The sequence below is a fragment of the Saccopteryx bilineata genome, chromosome 7, assembly GCF_036850765.1.
Source record: "Saccopteryx bilineata isolate mSacBil1 chromosome 7, mSacBil1_pri_phased_curated, whole genome shotgun sequence".
Taxonomy (NCBI): domain Eukaryota; kingdom Metazoa; phylum Chordata; class Mammalia; order Chiroptera; family Emballonuridae; genus Saccopteryx; species Saccopteryx bilineata.
Genome location: NC_089496.1, coordinates 99,371,505 through 99,390,918, shown reverse-complemented (window position 1 = coordinate 99,390,918; position 19,414 = coordinate 99,371,505). Strand labels below are relative to the sequence as shown.

Genomic DNA, 19,414 nt, shown 5'->3' with positions numbered 1-19,414 from the left:
CAGGCCTTCCTGCTCTCTCCCCTTCTTCTCACCAGGGGCACTGCTCTGGGATGGGCCGGAGGACCTCCCCTTGGCGGAGCCCACGTGTTCTCAGAACCTGCCCTGGCCAGGGTGTGTGTGGGTTTCTAGGGCAAAGCCGTGTCCCCAGAAATACATCATGGTATCTTCTGAAACCAGGAGAAACCTCCAGGGAGCTGGTTCCGGAGAACCAAGACCTTCTTTCCTTCTACCCCCTTGTCCCACAGATCACTCAGGGGGTAGGTTTCTCCGCCCCCAAATCCGAAATCCGCCCTCAGAAGAGGGTCTGACAACTCACGCAGAGGGCCGAGGGGCTGACGGGTCTGGAGCTGTGGGGGGGGGGGGGGGGGGGGGGACACACGAATCCACACGTCCCATGGAGTGAGGTCAGAAACCGAAGGAGTGAATTCTCAAAGCTGGGATGTCTGGTCTCTACCAGCACACAGGTGCTCACTTTGCAGGAGCCTGGCTGACCAGCTGCACATCCCTGAGAGGGCTAAGGCCTCGCCCCTGTCCCTGTCCCGTGTCCCAAGGGAGGTGAAGGAGGGAGGGGGATGGAGTGGTCAGGGCCTCAGGCAGTAGGGTTCGGTCCCTGTGAGTCACCAGCCCACAGCTGCCACTTCTCCACTGAACTGAGCCACAGTCCCAGTCCCTCCAGGGGCGAAGATTCTCGCCACTTGGTCAAACCTCTTCCCCCTGATGGTGTAGGCCAAGCAGAGTGGACAGGACACGCCAAATCGTGGGCCCCAGTGCTGAGCCCACTGCTGGCATGCAGTATGCTCCATCGGGGTCACTGAGGGTGTCCCTGTGGCCTGGGTCTTTGGTAGAAGCTTCTGGAAAGAAGCTGGAGCCCAAGGATGTATTTATTTTCAACTCTGTGGGCCCTCGTCATGCAAAAAAACATTTCTCTCCAACTCAGGCACTTTCCCTGGTAAAATAAGTTAAAAACAAAAAAAGTTGAGGCAACAAAGGGCACTGGGCGGCAGAAGGGCCTTGCTCCCCCCCCCCCCATACACACCGTCCCCTCCTGAGCACACCTGGGGGAGGTGGGGGCGGGGGGGCTGCACTGAGCAGCGTCCTGCCCCCAGGAAAAGTCCAGGCAGCCCTCCGCGGAGCGCGTGTGCAGCCGATCAATACGGGCTGCGGGCTGCCGAGCTATTATTCACGCCGAAGGGCCTCCTCGGGATGAAGGGAAGGGGGGCGGTGGTTCACAGAGCCCCGCGCAGAGCTCTGCTCCTCCGCGCTGCCCCTCTCCGAGCCGCCCTCGTTATTTATGTAGCGCGAGTAACAAGGTGATTCAGGACCAGGAAGTGCTTTCCGCTGGCGCGCTGGGCCGGGGGGCATGGCAACGGGGTGCGGGGGATTGGGGCGCTGGTCAAAGAGAGGCTCTCCCTGCCTCTCCCTTCCTTGGGCCCCTCCTGAAGAGGGTTCACGGAGCCTCCTTGCCTGCTCCCCGCCCTCTCCTTGAGCCCTACTACTAACCACCTCCTGACCCTTGATGCTGGGGAACCCACTGACCTCGACCTGTGTACCCTCTGCTCCTGAACTCCGCACACACTCCCAGCCCACGGGCCCTGCCAGCTTGGTTTGCCCGCCATCTTGGTTTTGCGCCACCACCCAGGCTTTGCCCTTTTTTGCCTGTCGTAAGTGGGCTCTGAAACATCCACCTGTGACTGCCCTGGAATTCTAATATAGATGGACAGTCTCTCTTAGGACCCCCTGTGGCTTCCTCCCTGCACAGCAGAAGGGGACACTGACCCCAGCCCAGTCTGGTGTCAGGCCTTGGCTCCTCCAATCACACACATTCTTCTGCCTGGGCCTGGTTGCTCTTGGTTGCCTTGCAACGTCGCCCTGCTTGGGTGTAATACCTGTGGTTTGAAGACCTTTCCTGAGCTGTCTGCACAGCCACACGCGCCACTTAGAAAAGGTGAGCATCTGGCATAAGAGACACCTGACTGGTGGCATAACGTGGTGGCCTCTGGCAGCTACCACTGGTTGGAGCCTGATGGGACACAGAAGAGTAAGACTACAGAGACAAGAACGTTTGCTGGGGTCTCGTTTAAAGGTAGTGAGTTACAGCACAGGGTGAAGTCAAGTTTAAGGATAGGCAGCTGGCCCGGGACAGCACCTTCAGCCAGTGTCTCTGGGTGTCGAACTGGGAACGGCGCCCCACAGAGCCCTTCCTCCTTCCATCCGGGAAAGGACTGAGTGTGGAGGCCAGCCCAGAGGTGGTCGGCTGTTGTGTGCCTGCTTTGAAATGGAAGCTTGAGTCCCCCTCCCACCTCTTTCGACCCTGGTGTGCCTGCATTTCTGTGCCCACCGTGATGGGGGAGGTTGGAGGCCAGGCCTCACCGAGCTTGTGCCTGTGGGCCGGGCCTTTCTCTGCAGGCCTGTCTGTCCTCGGGGGGTGACGCTGAGATGCGGTGCAGAGTGAGGAACAGTCCAGGGTCCCTTCTCTAGGGGGTGGGCATGTGGGAGAAAGGCACTGTGTGTTCCCTGGTAGCGGCTGTAATGCCCCACTGACAGGTCACGGAGCCAGCCTCTGAGGGTGGCTTCCCTGTTGATGGGAACCCACTGAGTCAGACGGAAGTCAGTGCAGCCAGCAGTTCCGCGTGGAGAGGCCGCTGACTCCTGACTTGGGATGATGTTGAGGATGGAATTTGTCCCCTCCGGCTTGCAGCCCACGCAGAAGCTGATCAGTTCACCAACAGCAAGTCACAGAGAAGGAAAAAGACGGAGGGTAGGTCCCAGCAAAGCGCTGCTCCCGTTGTCTATCGGGGAAGCACCGTTCTCAGTGAGCTCACTGACTCCGCAGGGCCACCTGAGCCATCTCCACATCACACCCTCCCTGCGCCAGCCGACCAGACACACAAGTGTCCTTTCAGAGAAGTCTCTGCTTCCTCTCCACACAGACCACAGTCCTCCGACCGCACACTCAGCTGAAGGGGGAGGCAAGTGGACCAGGGACATGGGACTCACAGTGGTTCCTTTGAAAGCAGCCCGTCACCCCTAACCAGCCGTCCTTGGCTCCGGACACACATTTCTCCCAAGAAAGCCGTCTCCACTCCCGAACACCAAATGACCCACCAGGCTAGCAGTTCAAACCAAAGCGATGAGGAAATCATTGCTTGTAGTTAATTCTCAACTATGTAGACAAATGGCCATAAATATTTATGACAAGAAATTTCATTATTTAAAAATTCTACTCTAAATTTTCAGCTAACCCCACGAAGAGTGCCGGCTGAACAGGTTGCAAATTAAGAACAATTATTTTTCTCTTCTGCATGTGAATGGAACTTACAGCTAAAGTCATTTAAAGGGGTTAACATCAACCTTAATTAAATATTAAAGTGTGCCTGTACCTGCTGCTATTGTTGCCCCTTCGAATAAGATATAACCTATTTTTGACAAGTTTTCATCTTTCTTTGTGGAAGACGCTACATGAAACCAAATCAGTGGCAAAGAGGAGAGTAATGAATAATCTATTTCATATTCCAACAGCACCCAGAGCTCGGAGAGGAGAAATATTCAGTGAGATGACGGCAAGGGGCTGTGGGTACCACATGACACAGCTAATGTTTAAATAATAATAATAATAAAAAAAAGCGATAAACAAATCATTAGCCCTTAACAGTGGCTTAATGCAATTTGTTAATGAACGTAATGGTGGGGACTAATAATGAAAGAAAATAAAAACGTCTAAGCAGGTGCCAAGTTGCTGGCGATGCGCAATTATTTCCTTGTCAAGTTTTTATGATTTAATGAGCCCCTCTGGGACTGATGGCTGTCAGTCAGTCGTGACTTTTTGACACCATTACAACTTCAAATACAGCAGCAGGCAGGCTGTTTTCCTCGGATTTGAAATACTGAAATGATCTGACAGTTTTAAAGAAAAGATGAGCCAAAAGAGAGAGAGGGAGAGAGAGGGAGAGAGAGGAGAGAGAGAAAGAGAGGGAGAGAAAGACAGTTGCTTTCCTTTCTTTCTTTTCCTCGCCCCCTCCCTTCTTCTATGGAGTAATCTCTGGATGCTGTTGGGTAATGAAACCCAATCACTGAGGTCATTATCTGATGAGGTTTTTGGAACAGGCAGGCTTTTTTCCCCCTCTTTATTTCTTTACTTAATGATAACCCTCAATGGGCCTGCCCCGCATGGGACGGCCAGAGCCGCACAATTTTGTTCACCATTAATTTCAGCCTTTGAAGCTCGGGGCTCAGAAGCAGTAGCAAAGCAAACCCCCCACCAAGCTGGTTCCAAAATAAGACAATCCAGCCTGCCTTAAACAGAATAGCAAATGGCCTCCCAGCCCAGCCTGGCAGCTGACGTCAAGCCTGCTGCATTCGCAGGCATTCGCCTTCAACGTGGGGCATTTAAAACTCTTTACAACTTAAAGAGACTTTAATTAAACTGCTTTTGATTCTGGAGGTGGGGGCAGGGAGGGCAGGGGGGGGCAGCATCTGCGTTATTTATTCTGTTGGGGAAACATTCATCTGCAGTGAATTTCAGATGGCGAGGGCTTCCTCCTCCTCTTCCAGGTCTTCATCATCAGCCCCCCAACCCTGCATCCTACGGCATTTTAAACAATAGTCCCAACTTTAGAAATATGCATCAACTGAAGTCTACACAGCATGTGCCTAGAACCTTTCACAGATCGATGACCTGCTTTCCATTCACGGCTCTCTTCCTTGCGCAGCGGAGCGCTGAACGAATGAGCCAGAACCATCCGTCTCTCGTAGGGCTCCTTCAAGCCCCTCCTGCAGCACCCAGGAGGGACAGGAGGGAGTTCGGGAGGCCTCTGGACCAGCTCTCTAAAAGGCACCCACTGCCCTGCCCTGGGCTTGAGGGGTCGCCCTCAAGGTGGGTTTGATGGGGCTGTTAGGCCAAGGGTTATCTGTTCGTATTCTTTCCACCCTCAAGGTTGAACTGGGACACAACCTCAGGCAAAAGCCGATAAAGAGACAGAACCCCCAAAGAAAAGACTTGATATGTGAGCAATGCATTCCTCTGACTTCACTGCTTCAACAGGGACACAAGGTTTCAGTGAAATATGTAGGAGCTGGTGAGTTTAGATGACCAGGTCAACCTGGCTTGCGCCACGGCCGTGGGAAGAGTCCGGAAACGTGAGGGGGGCTGGACACTGGTCACCCATTGAGTAGGACCAGTGGTCTCGGAGGAAGCCACCAGACAGGCTGCGATGCGACTTCCCCACCGTCAGAGCTTCAGAACCAGAAGGAAGCGGGTTGTGTGTCCCCTTGCTTTTTAATGGTGCCTTCGATGTGTTTAACACGTACAGAATTCCATGATCAGAATAAAGGGTTCTCGCTGAGATGGATCCTGTAAGCCGAGAGGAAAACCAGCTTAGCCTTCCCATGCCTTCGCCGTCCTGTTCGGCTCTGCCAAAGTCTCACCCCATCCCCGAGAAGCAGACGCTGCCGATGCCGCTCTGTTTACACAACACTAAATGATTTATCTGAGCCCATGCGGAGCCTGGCCCGCTTCAGTACATACGCTTTCTCCAGCGAATTTTGCCATTCTGCCTTTGCTCCCTAAACCATAATGGTTCTCTTCCGAATTGGGGGGAAACGTATTAAGTGTTACGCCTTGGTGATCTTCATGCATGCGCACAGGTGGTTAGCATTTTTTATGAAGGGAACAGATTTGTTTTTCAAAGACTCAAAGCTTCCAATTTATATTCAAAAGACAGTATGGACCCTGTAAGTGCCTATGAAGTCTTAAAGAAAAACACATTTTGCTTCATGACCAGGGGGAAAATGACCTCAGCTTGGGCAACTCGAAGTGTCATCATAAATGAACTCATTTTGAACGCAAGTCCTCGTTACCTCGGACAGGAAGAAACCAAAGAAAATCACAAAGCATGTTAGAGGTTTGAATTCATATTGAATTCAGGAAGGCTATGCTGACATTTGTTAGTAAAAAAAGACAAAAACAAACCAACAAAACAAACCCAGGCTGTCTTTTTTTGCAACACACCGCAGCCCTTTTCTTGTAAAGGAGGTTAGCGCACGCTTTCCATAAAGTTTATTTCTAGCAGATCATCCTATAGGACTCTTATAATCACATTTGAAATTTCACACTGACGGAGTCATGTTCTTGCTCTTCCTGAAATATTCATGTTCTCTTTACATACCGGAATGGATGTGCAGAGAACCTTGTCAGACCTTTTGCATGTATGAGGGCTGCTTTTGGCAGCGCACATATTAAAACCGAAGGGATACAGGAATGCTTACACAGGTCAGGGGAGAGGAGGTCACAATTAAATATGGTTCCAGGGCTCACTTTGCCAGTATATCCTGGGGAGGGTGGGGTTTGGGGAAGCTATGGAAATATTTCTTGTAGCCAGTAATCAAAGTTGTGAAAAGTGGATATTGGGCAGGCTCAGCAAAAAAATATTCTTGGGTGTAAAAAAAAAATATATACGTGTAGAAAAACAGAGAAAGTGCTAAGTCAATTTCCTGCACAACTGACATGAAATGCCCACCTTCGCAGTGAAAGCACTCAGGCAGGTTGGCTGGATTCATTATGCTTGGGTAGGAATGGGGCTGGTTTGCTGAATCCGGTCACCGGCTCTGACCCCTGCTTTTCTCTGCATTTTTATCCTTGGACATCACAGAAGGGCAATTCAGTGACAAGAGGTGTCTGACAAACAGCACAGCCTATCAGAAGCCCCCGTGACAGACTCATTATGCCCTCTCCCAAACCATGACCCCTGACATGTCCACAGGGCAAGGGAGAATGTCACCAAGGCTATTTTGGTCAGTAGATGAAATTACCAAAAGGCAAATAAACATTCACCTTCCTCTATTAAAAAAAAAACAAATCTGGGTGAAGACCAACCTAGAAAAGGACACCCACCCACATGCAAACAGGAATAAAAAATATTTTTACACTCTTTGCACTTCAGCTGAACAGTGGTGAGAGAGAGGAAGGGGTCACCAAGGGCCTGTCAGCGCAAAAGAATGATTCATGTGACCGTTTTGTCTTAATTACTCAGAACAAGCCGCTGTTGCTGTTTATCAGGGCAGAGCAGATACATCAGTGTCTTCTGACAGAAAAAGTGACTGCCGTCAGGATGGTGATGACCAGGACGACGGCCAGGATGACGACCAGGACGCGGTTCTGGATGATTCTAGGAGACAGCAAAGGAGAAAGACGTTCACACAGATGATCGGAGGACGTTCTGGCAAAGATCGTCCAAGATCGAGCTGGCTAATCTAACGACGGCTTCCCAGGTCGGGGTGGGGAGCCTCGTGCTGTGTGCGTGTGTAGTCATACAGCTTTTTGGTTCTACAAACGGTCCCTGAAGAAACAAACGACTCCATGATGATTGTCACACCGCACCCGGAGAGATGCTTCCTGCGAATCAAACAGCTTTCGAGGTTCGCAGAGCCACACAGTCATCTTTAAATGGTCGAGCCCAGCCCCCACCTCCACCCACCATGAGAGCTTCTCTTTTTAATTTAAAATGTGAGACTTGGATTTTTGCAGTGTTTCTGGTTAAAGTAAAAGACTCCAAGGAAACCTATGTCAGTAAGGTACTTACCTGTACAGAAATACCTGGGGAGAAGTAAAAGAGAGATTTAGGAAGAAAAGGGCAGGATTAAGAAGCAAGTGTCAGACTTGCAGCTCAGGCTGTGAGACCGCCATCCGTCACGGGCTCACGCTCCGTGATGCCAAGAGGAAATGTTACATTTGCTCCATAGCGCAAAAGAAAAAAAAAAGAGATGGAAATGAGAAATAATAATACAAAGCACCTCAGTGCCTTGTGGGCTTTGGCACGTGGGTCCCCCCTCCAGGGACTGCAACCCCCTCTGCTCTGGCTTTGTCAATCAAGTGCTGATGGGGAACTGGGAACTCCCGGAAGCTCGCAGTGGAGACACCCGCTCCAAGGTGCCCGCAGAGAGCGGCTGATGAACTTGTTTCATAATCTGTTACCTCATTCTGAGAAAAGAGGTCGAACATCATGAATGCTTTGTTGAGACTTTCAAAGGGAACTGAGGTCAAACAGCCTCGCCCACGCTCACTCCCACAGAACCAGCCACGAAAATAGAGACAGAGTGGTTGGCGGTCCGGCTGGTGGTCCACCCAGCTAAGACCCTACAGCAAACCCCATCTGCCTGCCCCCCTAATAGCAAGCACAGCAAGGTCTGCGGTCTTAGTCGAGGCACAGGACGCTGGACTGGGCGTCCACAGGAGGAGCGCGCTGGTGCTCAGGTTAACGGAGACCCCGCCCCCTCCTACTTCAGGAAGAAAACTTTCCTGTCACGACATTCGCAGCGTTTTCTAGCTTCTGGATGAGTTTCTCTCTTGGAAGGATGACGACACCCTAGTGGTTTCAGTCGGATTCCTCCTTGTCCACCCCCTTTCTTGCCCAAACCTAAATGGATGGATGGAGACTGTCACATCAGACAGGCCTACTCCCTTTTGGCCCCTGGAAGGACTAGCTCTCTCTCCTCCTGACAGGTTACAAAATGATCACATTTGCTGACACGTCTTCCGCAAAACTGCTTTAGTGCCTGTGTCCACTTTCCTGGAAGGAGATGAATGATCCACCGGGTCCTCATTCATCATGTATGGCTCAGCTAAGATCTGTCTCGTTTATTTCTCCCCGTCCCCACTAGAAAGGCTGCGCCCCGACATTAATTCTTCTGCAATGACAGCTAATTCAGACTTAACAGGCCACATTTACTCGGGAGACAGGAAGATTCTCCGCCCCCCGAAATAAATAAGAACAGGACTTCATGGTTTTCTGAAGTGAGGCTAATTATGAACACTGATCGGTGCTAGTTGGTAGCTTGATTTAAAACCCAAATTGGTTTTTTCTTTGCCCCCTTTTACTCTAGAAGGGCAGAAGTCTTCAGAACAGTCCCTACACATCCTGTTTGCCCAAGTCACTGCCACAATCTCTATATACCACAGTCACTCGCATCAGACTTGCAAAGGAAATCAGCAAAATTCAAACTCAGCAGTGAATCAGATTAAAAGCATGAAAACTCTTTAAAATTCTGCCTTCAGTACTCTCCGGTAGCATGTCTCTCAGTTGACAACCATTTTATTTGTAGGTTGAGGGCCCCAAGGCACCAAGGACGCTCATTTCTAAAGGATTAACTGTGGGTGTTACTTGTTTAATCTGAGGCATGGTTAGGAAAACAAATGTGCGGAAATCCTAAATTCCCAGCTCTTCTCTGGCCTTCCTAACCCGGCTTCCCCATCTCAAGGCAAAGAGGAGTGAACTCCACCTGCGATCTTTCCTAATAGCTCCTATCTTGAGTTCACTCAACCAGCGCCCCATCCCCAGACGGGCACCCTGGGCCACAGACCATCAGAAAGGCTGAACTGCCCACTCCTTCCTTGGTGGTCCGCAGTCCCCTCTGCAGCCCCAGTGCACGGCAGTCTCTGACACAGAGAACTGTGCAAAGGAGGAGGATGAAAGCACGCGGCCTCATGATTGTCATCCTTCCACTGAAGGGAGAAGGAAGATCTATCTGTGCACATTTAGTTTTCAGAAAAACCTCAGGGAGTCTGCATAGAAAAGGCTGAAGTGAAACGTTGAAGCCAACCCCCCAGGATGGATCTTCACACCATGTTGCATCCTCAGAGCCCTACTGGGTCTTCTCGGGGAAGCCAGGAGAAGGGGCGGTCCTCATGGAAGTGAGGAGCATGTTGGCGGTGGAGGATGCTGGCAGGAGAGTGCATCTGCTTTCAGACCAAAGACTGGCAGATATTTAGAATGAAGGGTTTAGAGGGCAAAAGAGAGTCGGGGCAGACAGTGGGAAGGAAGTGACCAGGCCAGGCCATCAACCCAGCTTTGGACCTCAAAGGTGCTGGGCAGATACAGCCCCTCGAAAAACCAGGAGAATGAGTGGCTGGGGCCCTTGAGTACACAGGACTGAGCCAACCTGGGGGGCATGGAGGACAAAGGCTGGCATCAGAGGGCTCCATCTGTGAGGAAGCCTGGGTACAGCCAGAGCCAGGGGCTGCTGGCAGGTATCTATGTAGGCAGAGCAGAAACAAATGCAGAGTTTGGAGAATCTGAAAAACAGCCAGGAAGAGGGGTTCCCAGCTAGCGAGCCAGAGAAGGAACTTTGGGAAAGCCCAAAGTAGCTTCCCTCGGAACTTTGGGGGGCGGGGGCAGTGGGTGGGATTTATATTCAACTAGGTATGCAGCAAGCAGTCTTAATCTCCCTTTTGAAAATGCAAAGTGTGTTTACCCAGTAAATAATTTAAGAAAGAATATACACTTGAAAGAAGACATCCATTGAACCAGCCAGGCTAAATTGCCTCCAGGCAAAAACTTGCGCATTTGCATGCTGCATTCTATTAAGTGAACACACTGTGGCTTTAAAAGAATGCAGAGCCAAATTAAAAGGAATGTGGGCCTGAAACATCAAGGATTCTCCAAGTTTACATTATGAATCACAGTGCTGTTGATACAAGATGAATTAACCATTTACTTTGAGGCTGAACTCACAAAGTACTATTGAAAATACGGATCCTGTGAAGGGGAGGCAGGGAGGGGCTAATCTTCCCATTGCCAGTCTCCTCCCCCTCTGGATACAAGCTGCTGCGTGTGGCAGCCGGAATCGCACAAGACAGGTTCATGGGCTGCAGCCGGCTTGGCACCTGGCACAGTTTCCTGCTCCTGCTTGAGGAGCCCAGGAATTCCACTGTGGCAGGCGTGACCAGCACTCACCAATATCCAGTTCCCTGCTTCTAGGCACAGACGGCCCTGACCTGGCCCTTGAACGGTGGGTGTGGCCATGTGGCTTGTTTTAGTCAATGAGCAGAAGTGCTGGGCATCTCTTCCAGTGTTGGACTCTCGGGCTGACTCTGCCCCTTGCCGTTCTGGGTTAGGAGGCTGTAGGCTCCAGGAGTGCAGTGTCAGGATGCTGGTTCGCCCTTCTGTCTGAATCCCGGAGTCATCAGATGGAGGGAGGGCCCTGGCCCTGGAGACTCACCAGGACTCACCGGGCCGTGTATTAAGCCAATGAGATTTGAGGGTCGTTTGTCACATTGATTCCAAAGCCAAGTCTTTGATCTACTTTCCTCACCTCATCCAAGAAGAATTTCCTCCCATGCCCCTCTTTGGTTCTTATACTTACTTCCCTGTGCCCCTCTTTTACCACTGCACTTATTATATAGTTTTATGATTTTGTTTCCAATAAAACACACACCTTCTAGGGTCTGAATCTCCTTTGTCTTTTGCGTTCCTAGTGCCTAAAACAGGGCTTAGCATAGATATTCTTAAAAACCACCACCAAGCCTGACCAGGCGGTGGCGCAGTGGATAGAGCGTTGGACTGGGATGCAGAGGACCCAGGTTCGAGACCCTGAGGTTGCCGGCTCGAGTGCAGGCTCATCTGGTTTGAGCAAAGCTCACCAACTTGGACCCAAGGTTGCTGGCTCAAGCAAGGGGTTACTTGGTCTGCTGCAGCCCCATGGTCAAGGCACATATAAGAAAGCAATCAATGAACAACTAAGATGTCGCAATACACAATGAAAAACTAATGATTGATGCTTCTCATCTCTCCGTTCCTGTCTGTCTGTCCCTAACTCTCTCTCTGTCTCTGTAAAAAAAACAAACAAAAACAAGCCAAACCCAAAAAAACAAAACCACCACCAATAACAAAAACTTGGTCCTGGTTTGGTGGCTCAGTGGATGAAGTATTGTCCTGACATGCTGAGGTCACGGGTTCAATCCCCAATCAGCGCACATATGAGAAGCAATCGATGAGTGCACAACTAAATGGAACTAAGTGGAACGACTTGATGCTTCTCTCCCTTTCTCTCTCTCCCTACCTCTCTTTCTCTCTCTCTCTATCAAATCAATGGGAAAATTTAAAAAACACTTGCTGAATGCATGAATGAGAGATTCTACCTGCATGGATGCCCTGCCAGAGAACTCAGTGCTCTTCCTGATTTCCAGGGGCTGCTTACAGACAAGTGCAGCTTTCGGAGTGAGCGCTCACCACCCTCCCATTACGGATGCCGGCAGTGTCCAAACCCTTTCATAAGCCTGCATTCATTAGTCGGAGAGAGCGTGACACTCTGCAGGTCCAGTGCCCGTCCTGGACCTGCTTTTCCTGTCTGGCTGACCAGGCCTGAATAATGATGCCCACCTTTGGGTTCTGACAGAACAGTAATGATGGGCAAGACCATCAGTGGCTACGAGAGCACGAGATAAACTCTGCAAAGGAACCTATACCCGTGTCTCTCTGGAAGCTTCCCCAAAACAAGGGTCCAGGGAAAGGCTCTCCGGGGTCAATATCCAACTCAATGTTCGCAGAAAGACATAGGAACAGGAGTAAGAGAAAAGGGCTCATTGTAATCGCCTCTAACATGAACTGTGATTTGAATGAAGCCTCCTTTCCAAAGCCTGGGCACGTGTTTAACCTCTGAGCTAGAGTTGTGTGGTGATTATGCCACCTGAGAATGCCCATCTAGGGTCTTACCAGGCCTGCATCTCTGGGAGGAATCCCCATCCCCATCCCACGGATGCGGGGAAGGCTTGCCCCACCCTGTGGCACCACAGTGGACAGATGACCCAGGCAAGTCCTGCTACGGACAGCTCTGTATCCCGCACACAGCCTCTGCTCAGGAACTGGCACGCCACCCTAGCCAGACACAGTCCTTCCAGGGCTTTCCCTGGGAAGTAAAGAGAAAGGTCTCTCTTACTGGGACCGACCGTGGAGAAAACAGCAGCACGGGCCACTGGGGGCCGTTCTTATCCTCATGCCGGAGGAGGATCTGCCTGAAGCCCAGGGTTGGGGGAAAAGAGAGGCTCCTGACGGCCTCATCTGAGCCCCTCGCTCCTCCTGCTGTGCGCCCGATGCCCGGAGAGTCACACTGACACGTCCCAGTTCTGGGAGCCAGGCGACCCAGCGTTCCAGGCACAGCCTCTGAGCCTCGCTCCACTGGACGTAAGTCACACGCTTGGGCCTGGTCCAGGAGTGTGGCCGGGGCTTCTCTCACTTCAGCCATACTCATTGTACTGAGCTGAACAGTGTCTCCCTACAAATTTATGTCCCCCTGGAAGCTCAGAACGTGACTTTACGTGAAAATAGGGTCTTTGACAATGTAATTTGTTAAGGATCTAGAGATAAAATCATCCTGGATGTGTGGAAGCCCTAGATACACGCCTGGAGTCCTTGTGAGAAAAGAGGACACTGAGAGACACAGAGAAGACAGCCAGGCAGAGTCAGGGGCAGAGATCGGAGCTGATGCTGCCACAGCCCAGGAACACCTGGGGCCACCAGAAGCTGGGAGAGGCAAGGGAAGGGAGGATTCTTCCCTGGAGCCCTTGGAGGGAGCGTGGCCTGGCTGACTCCTTGATTTTACACTTCAAGCCTTCATAGCTGGGAGAGAACACGCCGTGAGTTTACGGTACTTTGTTACTGCGGCCCTAGGGTGCAAATAATGGAGTTCTAGGGTCCAGAGCAGGATATGGACCTGGCTGTCTTGTCTCGGCCTCACGATGACTGTTGTCTGCCTCTCCACCACCTTCCCCGTTGCTGCATGTCACAGTTCCCAGGGATCTGTACAAAGGGCAGGACCGTTCCAGCCCAGTTCCGTGTGAGCTTTGCAGACAGCTGTGGCTTGCGGTCCTCAGGAGCTGTTGGTTCCTTCGTCTCAGAATGAAACTTCCCAATCACCAGCAGGGCAGGCAGCTGGCCAAAGCCACAGGAGATGAGGCTGGGGACTCCTCTCAAAGATACAGGGCTCCTGCCTCCGGGACAAGACATTTAGAACAGGAAGGGAACCAGATGCTATCTGAGTGCCAACTTACTAAGTCATTTCCACCTGAGTAGTGTGCGTTAACCCACCTAGTTTTAACCCACCTAGTTCAGGAGCAGTTCGTCATGGGGGGCGGGGGAGGGAGTGAGGGATGGGGCACAGGAGAATTAAAGGTGTCAGGTGGCGAAATGAGCTCGCTCTCCAGCATGGAACTGAGGCCGTGGGAGCCGGTACCCAAGCCCCAGCACACCTCGGTTAGGTCCTGAGTGATGCTGCAATGGCTTTATCCCCTTTCTACATTTCTCCTTAGCTCAATAGGGGCCGGCAAGTGTTTTCTGGAAAGGCCCATGCAGTGAAATATATTAGTTTGCTAGGGTGGCCACCACATAGTTCCACACACTGGTGGCTTAAACAACAGAAAGTTATTGTCTCCCGTTCTGGAGTCCGGACGTGAGATGGAGGTGGTCGCAGGACTGGCTCCTCTTGAGGGCGACCTGGGAGAGAACACAATTCAACCCCCAACAGTAAACGCTTTAGGCTTTGTGGACCCTCCAGTCCCCGTTGCAACTACTCAACTCTGCCCTCGTGCAACAGCAGCTGAGAACAGTATGTCCATGAACAAGTGTGCCCGCGTTCTAATAAAACTTTATTCACAGACACTGGGATTTGAATTTCATATTATTTTTACATGGCAACAACTCTTCTTCTTTTGATTTTTTTATCTAACCATTTAAAAATGTAAAAGCTATTTTTACTGTGGGCCGTGCAGAAACAGGCAGGCAGCAAGCTAGACTGGGCCTGTCGTCTGCGGCTTGCCCACTCTCCCGGTCTGAGAACCTAAAGCACTCCCGGGCAGGCCCTCCCGCCTGGAGAATGTGGGGGTCCCCGGACGGCGCACAGACAGGCACGGCGGTCTGGCCAAGGCCCTCCAAAGAAGAAAGGAAACCGGAGTCCCTGCCCTGTGGGAGCTTATGGGTGTCACAATGAGCAATCAATTACAGAAGCCCAACAACAAAGACCATGATTAAACACCAGGGCCAGGACAATTTGTCATGTGCCCACAGTCCTGGATTTGCCTGGGGTGACCTGGAGCAAGTCACTCCATGACACTAGAGTTTCAGTTTCTTCCCGGGCGGAACCAGCCGCTCACCACCCACCCCAGGGAGAGGACGGTCAGCCCATTAAAGATTATAAAGCACTTTGAATGCACAAAGCCCTTGCCATGCGTGCAGTTGGCAAACAATTCCGTGAGAGGAGATGGCGTTTCAGGAAGGGTGAGAGGCGGGGGGGAGGTGACAGAGGCCTGGGGTGGGCGGAGTCCTGAAAGCGGCTGCCTCCCCGTGCCCTCCAGGCTTTGCGGTCCCACAGGCAGGGCTCTGTCTGGGCTTCATGGGGACACTCACCCCAGCAGGGCCTCTCTCTGAGGTGGTGGCATCACATCAAAAGCCCAGGCAGGTGTCCCCTAGCTGGCGTGGGGGCCCTTCTGAGCCTGGAAGGCAGCCAGCAGTACCTGTCGGAGCTCGCGGGTCAGTCGATGGTTTGATCAGGGAGAGCTAGTTAAGTTGCACTCTGCATTGCCGAACATGTACATCGCGTTTCGGCCTGGGCACTGGGGCACGGCCACCCTTCAGTACGGGCTGATGGTGGCAGAGGGCCTGGAGGGAGGTCGCGTCTCAGCCCGGGCACCGGGGCACGGCCACCCTTCAGTATGGGCTGATGGTGGCAGAGGGCCTGGAGGGAGGTCGCGTTTCGGCCCGGGCACCGGGGCACGGTCACCCTTCAGTACGGGCTGATGGTGGCAGAGGCCAGGAGGGTGGTCGCGTCTCAGCCCGGGCACCGGGGCACGGTCACCCTTCAGTATGGGCTGACGGAGGCAAAGGCCTGGAGAGTGGTTGCGTTCCGGCCCGGGCACCGGGGCACGGTCACCCTTCAGGACGGGCTGACGGTGGCACCAGGGCCATGGTCACCCTTCAGGATGGGCTGACGGAGGCAGAGGCCTGGAGGGTGGTTTTGCCGGCGACTAGGCTTTCAGATAGGATTGAGGCAGCTTGCTTCAATCAAAGGGGCTTGGAGAGAACTTGAAGAGAATTAAATCATGAAGCTCCGAACACACAAGGTGCCCTGAAGCCCTCCCAGGTTCGCAGACTGCTGGGGGTGGAAACAAAGGTCTTCACGGCCTCCTCCGCATTGTGCATGGCAGAGTTGAGAGCCCAGAGGCCCTGCGAGGTGAAGGGAGGCGCCCAAGGTCAACCCCGTAGGGCACAGCCGGGTTTTCACTGTCACACCCATTCTCACCTGAGCCGCCAGCAAGGGACCACCGCACAGCACCAAAATGCAACACACGTCTGCTGCTACGACGGACCGGTCAGCAAAATCAAGGGCACAACTCAAAGCCCAGCAGTGCCCCCACCTGCTGCTGAGCCCAGCCCAGGCCCACCGCCATGTGTGCTGAGGGGCGACGTGGGTGCGAGAGCCCCGGTTCCCCGACGCCAGGCTGAGGCTGAGGCTGGGGCGGAGGCTGGGGCGAGGAAGGAGCAGCAGCAGAGAAGGCTGCGTTTTTCTGAGAACCAGAGACCTTTCCTTCTCTCTGCGTCCTTTCTCCTGTTCCACTGCTCACTGCCCTTCAGTTTAGGGGTGACGGGGGAATTCGTTGGCAGGTACTGTAGTTCCCCATCTATAAGACGCTCCCAGGTACAAGACGTACCTTAATTTCGGGGCCCAAAACTTGAAAAAAAATGTGTTATATCAAGTTATTGAACTCAAGTTTTATTCATCATAAAATTCATACAACTCCTCATCACTGTCTTTGACAATGAGCGCAAAAACAAGCGCGAAAAAGCGGGAAATGCAAGTTAAAAAAAACCCCACCTACAACCACTGTATAAGACGCACGCAGTTTTTAGACACCACATTTTTAGGAAAAAGGTGTGTCTTATTCATGGGGAAATACGGTATCTTCCCTAATATCCTTATCTGGACTTTGGAAATGGACTTCTCTCCTTCGAAATGACCCTTTCTTGGCAAAATGAAAAAGTGGACAGTCCTCTATTTAAAAAGAGTAAAAGTCCAATCCAAGAAATGGAAAGGCTGGTGAAGCCCAGAGCTAGAACATCCCGCCCAGCCCTACTGTCTGGTGCTTCCTGCCTGGCCTCCCCAGCGTGGGGCCCGCGGGGACGGCAGCCATGACAACAGGGATGCCGGTGACCGGGGACAACAGTCACAGCAACACTCCACTGGCAGCTCCCGTTCACTGGGATTTACAATCCTCCTCCTCCTTTATACAGAGACATTACTGGGAGCCCCAACCCTGCCCCGGTCTCATCTGTACCCCATGGGTCACACAGCGCAGGTGGTCATTCATCTAACCGGGAAGGGCTGTGTTCTCTTACTATATAGGCAGGTACATTCTTTATCGAGGTAGCGCCCGCACGTGCCATTGTGTGGAAGAGCCACACTCAAGGGGCCAAAGAGCTGCATGTGGCTCGCGAGCCACGGTTTGCTGACCACTGCAGACCCCTCTGGGTTGTTTGAAGGTCGAATCTTTGACATCCTTGTTTGTTTAGTCTTCTCCACAGACACAGCAATGGAGTACGCAAGTCCGTTTTGCTGAAAGTACGTAACGCTAATTAACCAAAGTCAACTCCTCTTAGTGCCTTGTGCAGACATACTATAGATGACTAAGATAATATTCATTGTTATTCAGAAGCATATTTGATTAGCTGTCCTCGGTCACAGGTATGCTGGCTGTCCTTTTAGCCTCTTCTGAGTAAATGCACGATCACCTGATCCCTCACTGGACGTGGGGACAGAGAGAATGGCAGTCCTCCTCTGGGGACAGCTCCCCAGGGACTGTCCATTGCTCGGTCACCTGATACCACACAGTTCTGGGTTATGTCTACATCACCTACCATACAGGTGAAGGGATATACTACAGGAAGACCCCAGGTCTGCCAAAGGTGAATTTCAGCCATCTGCTGGAACAGACTGCTAGACAGACAAGAAAACCAGGTGGGAGAATCAGCCAGACTCACTGTGTGATCTTGGGAAAGGACTGAAGGTCTCTGTTTTTAGAGTTCAGACATTTATAAACCTAATAAAGGAATCTCTCCCAAGTCTTATACGGATGGGGTATAGACAGTGACATATAACTTCTAGACAGTATTTAAAAAGGCCGGGTGTCTTCTCCTGGTCTTGAATGTTTACTGCATCTGTGATGTCATTTAGTCTTCACAACGATCCCGATTTATCAGGACCCAGACTTGGTGGCCCAGATCCACTCCAGATGTGGCGCTGGTAAAAGTCTCAGCGTGGGCAGGCTGTCACGGGTGTGCAGGCGAGGATGACCTCCCCTTCTCCCCCTCAACCTCTAGTTTCAGGAGCTTCTCACCATCCCCCTCTACCTCCTGCTGGGTGTCCTGAGGGAGGGTCCCATTCCCACTGGGTCCTGTCCCTGTAGTATGTAGCAGCCCTACTGCCCTCCCCTCCTGAATCAGGCACCCCCAGCTCCTCCCTGGCTGAGGGCCCCTCCTCCTCTTCACCGTCCAGGGAAGCTATGAACTACCTTTGGGCAGAGGCTGTTCAGCCACCTTCATTCTGGAGCCGGACTGCCTGGATTCGAATGCAGGATCTTCTTGCACATCAGTCGTGCAGCCTTAAGCAAGTCACTTCATTACTTCTCTAAGAGTACGCCCTTCTGCCTCTTTTGAGATGAATATATTCTTTGTTCTGTGCTATGAATGTGATAGTAGATGGCAGTGCTTTCTCTCAATGTTGGACACTGGAAACGGACTCTCTCCTTGGAAATTACTCTCTTTCTTGGCAAAATAAAAAGTGAACAATCCCCCTTTAGTCCTCTATTTACAAAAGAAACACAAAAATACCTCTACAAAGAATCTGCTAGTTTCAAAGAAGCAATGCTTTGGTTTCCACATCAGAAAAATGGGGCTAATAATAGTAGTGACTCGGTCAATGAATTACATTAATAAAGAAATGAGTCCATTCAACCTGAAGTGCTTAGATCACCAGTGCTCGGCAATAGTGACTGCTCAGTGTAATAATTATCACTCCACTCCTGTAATTACTCACTGACCTCTCCACAACGAGCTCTGAAACTGCTCCCTATTTGGCCGCCTCCCATCCCGGGCAGGCAGCCCCTGTGGCAGGAGCCTCGGCCTGGAGAACCTGCAGACTCCTCCCTGATTCCTGTAGGACACAGCCCGGTGCTGGCCCTGACCCGCTTGGCCTGTGGGGGCCAGACTGAGCCACTGTCCCGGAAGCCCCGTTTTCAGCAGCTGCGCAGGTACTGAGGTACACAGGAAGGCAGAGGCCGTCCTTCCCTGGGGACACCCCTTGGCAGCCAGGGGGCCTCTTCTGGATCACGGCTGGTTGAAGTCACACTGGGGCAGACATGATGCCTCGACTCTTGTGATGGGCTTTAAGATTATTTCCCGCAAGATCTGACATTAGGTACGTGTCTCCTCACCGTCCTGGATGTACACCTTTTTCCTTCCCTAATGTCAGGGGAAGTAAAACACCGTGGCACAGGTTTACACAACAATCTACATCTCTGTCCACTCTCGAGGGACGTGGTCACATCTTCTAGATCATAACATCAGAACGACCTGCTCTTGCCCAGACTTGGTTCTGC

The 19,414-nt window shown here is 51.9% G+C and overlaps 1 protein-coding gene across 5 annotated transcripts in view; it reads right to left on the bottom strand.

Moving 5' to 3' along the window:
• VTI1A (vesicle transport through interaction with t-SNAREs 1A) overlaps window positions 1-19,414 on the bottom strand; it is a 394,338-nt gene that overhangs the window by 32,584 nt on the left and 342,340 nt on the right. For 4 of the 5 annotated variants that reach the window (XM_066238520.1, XM_066238517.1, XM_066238521.1 and 1 more), the window contains one exon: window positions 6,016-7,163. The exons of the other annotated variant lie outside the window; for it this stretch is intronic. Coding sequence is in view for 2 of the 4 variants with exons in the window: in XM_066238517.1 (XP_066094614.1) it covers window positions 7,070-7,163 (94 nt within the window). In the remaining 2 variants the exon portion in view is untranslated. Of the gene's footprint in view, window positions 1-6,015; window positions 7,164-19,414 lie in introns of those variants that run through there. 5 annotated transcript variants of the gene reach the window in all.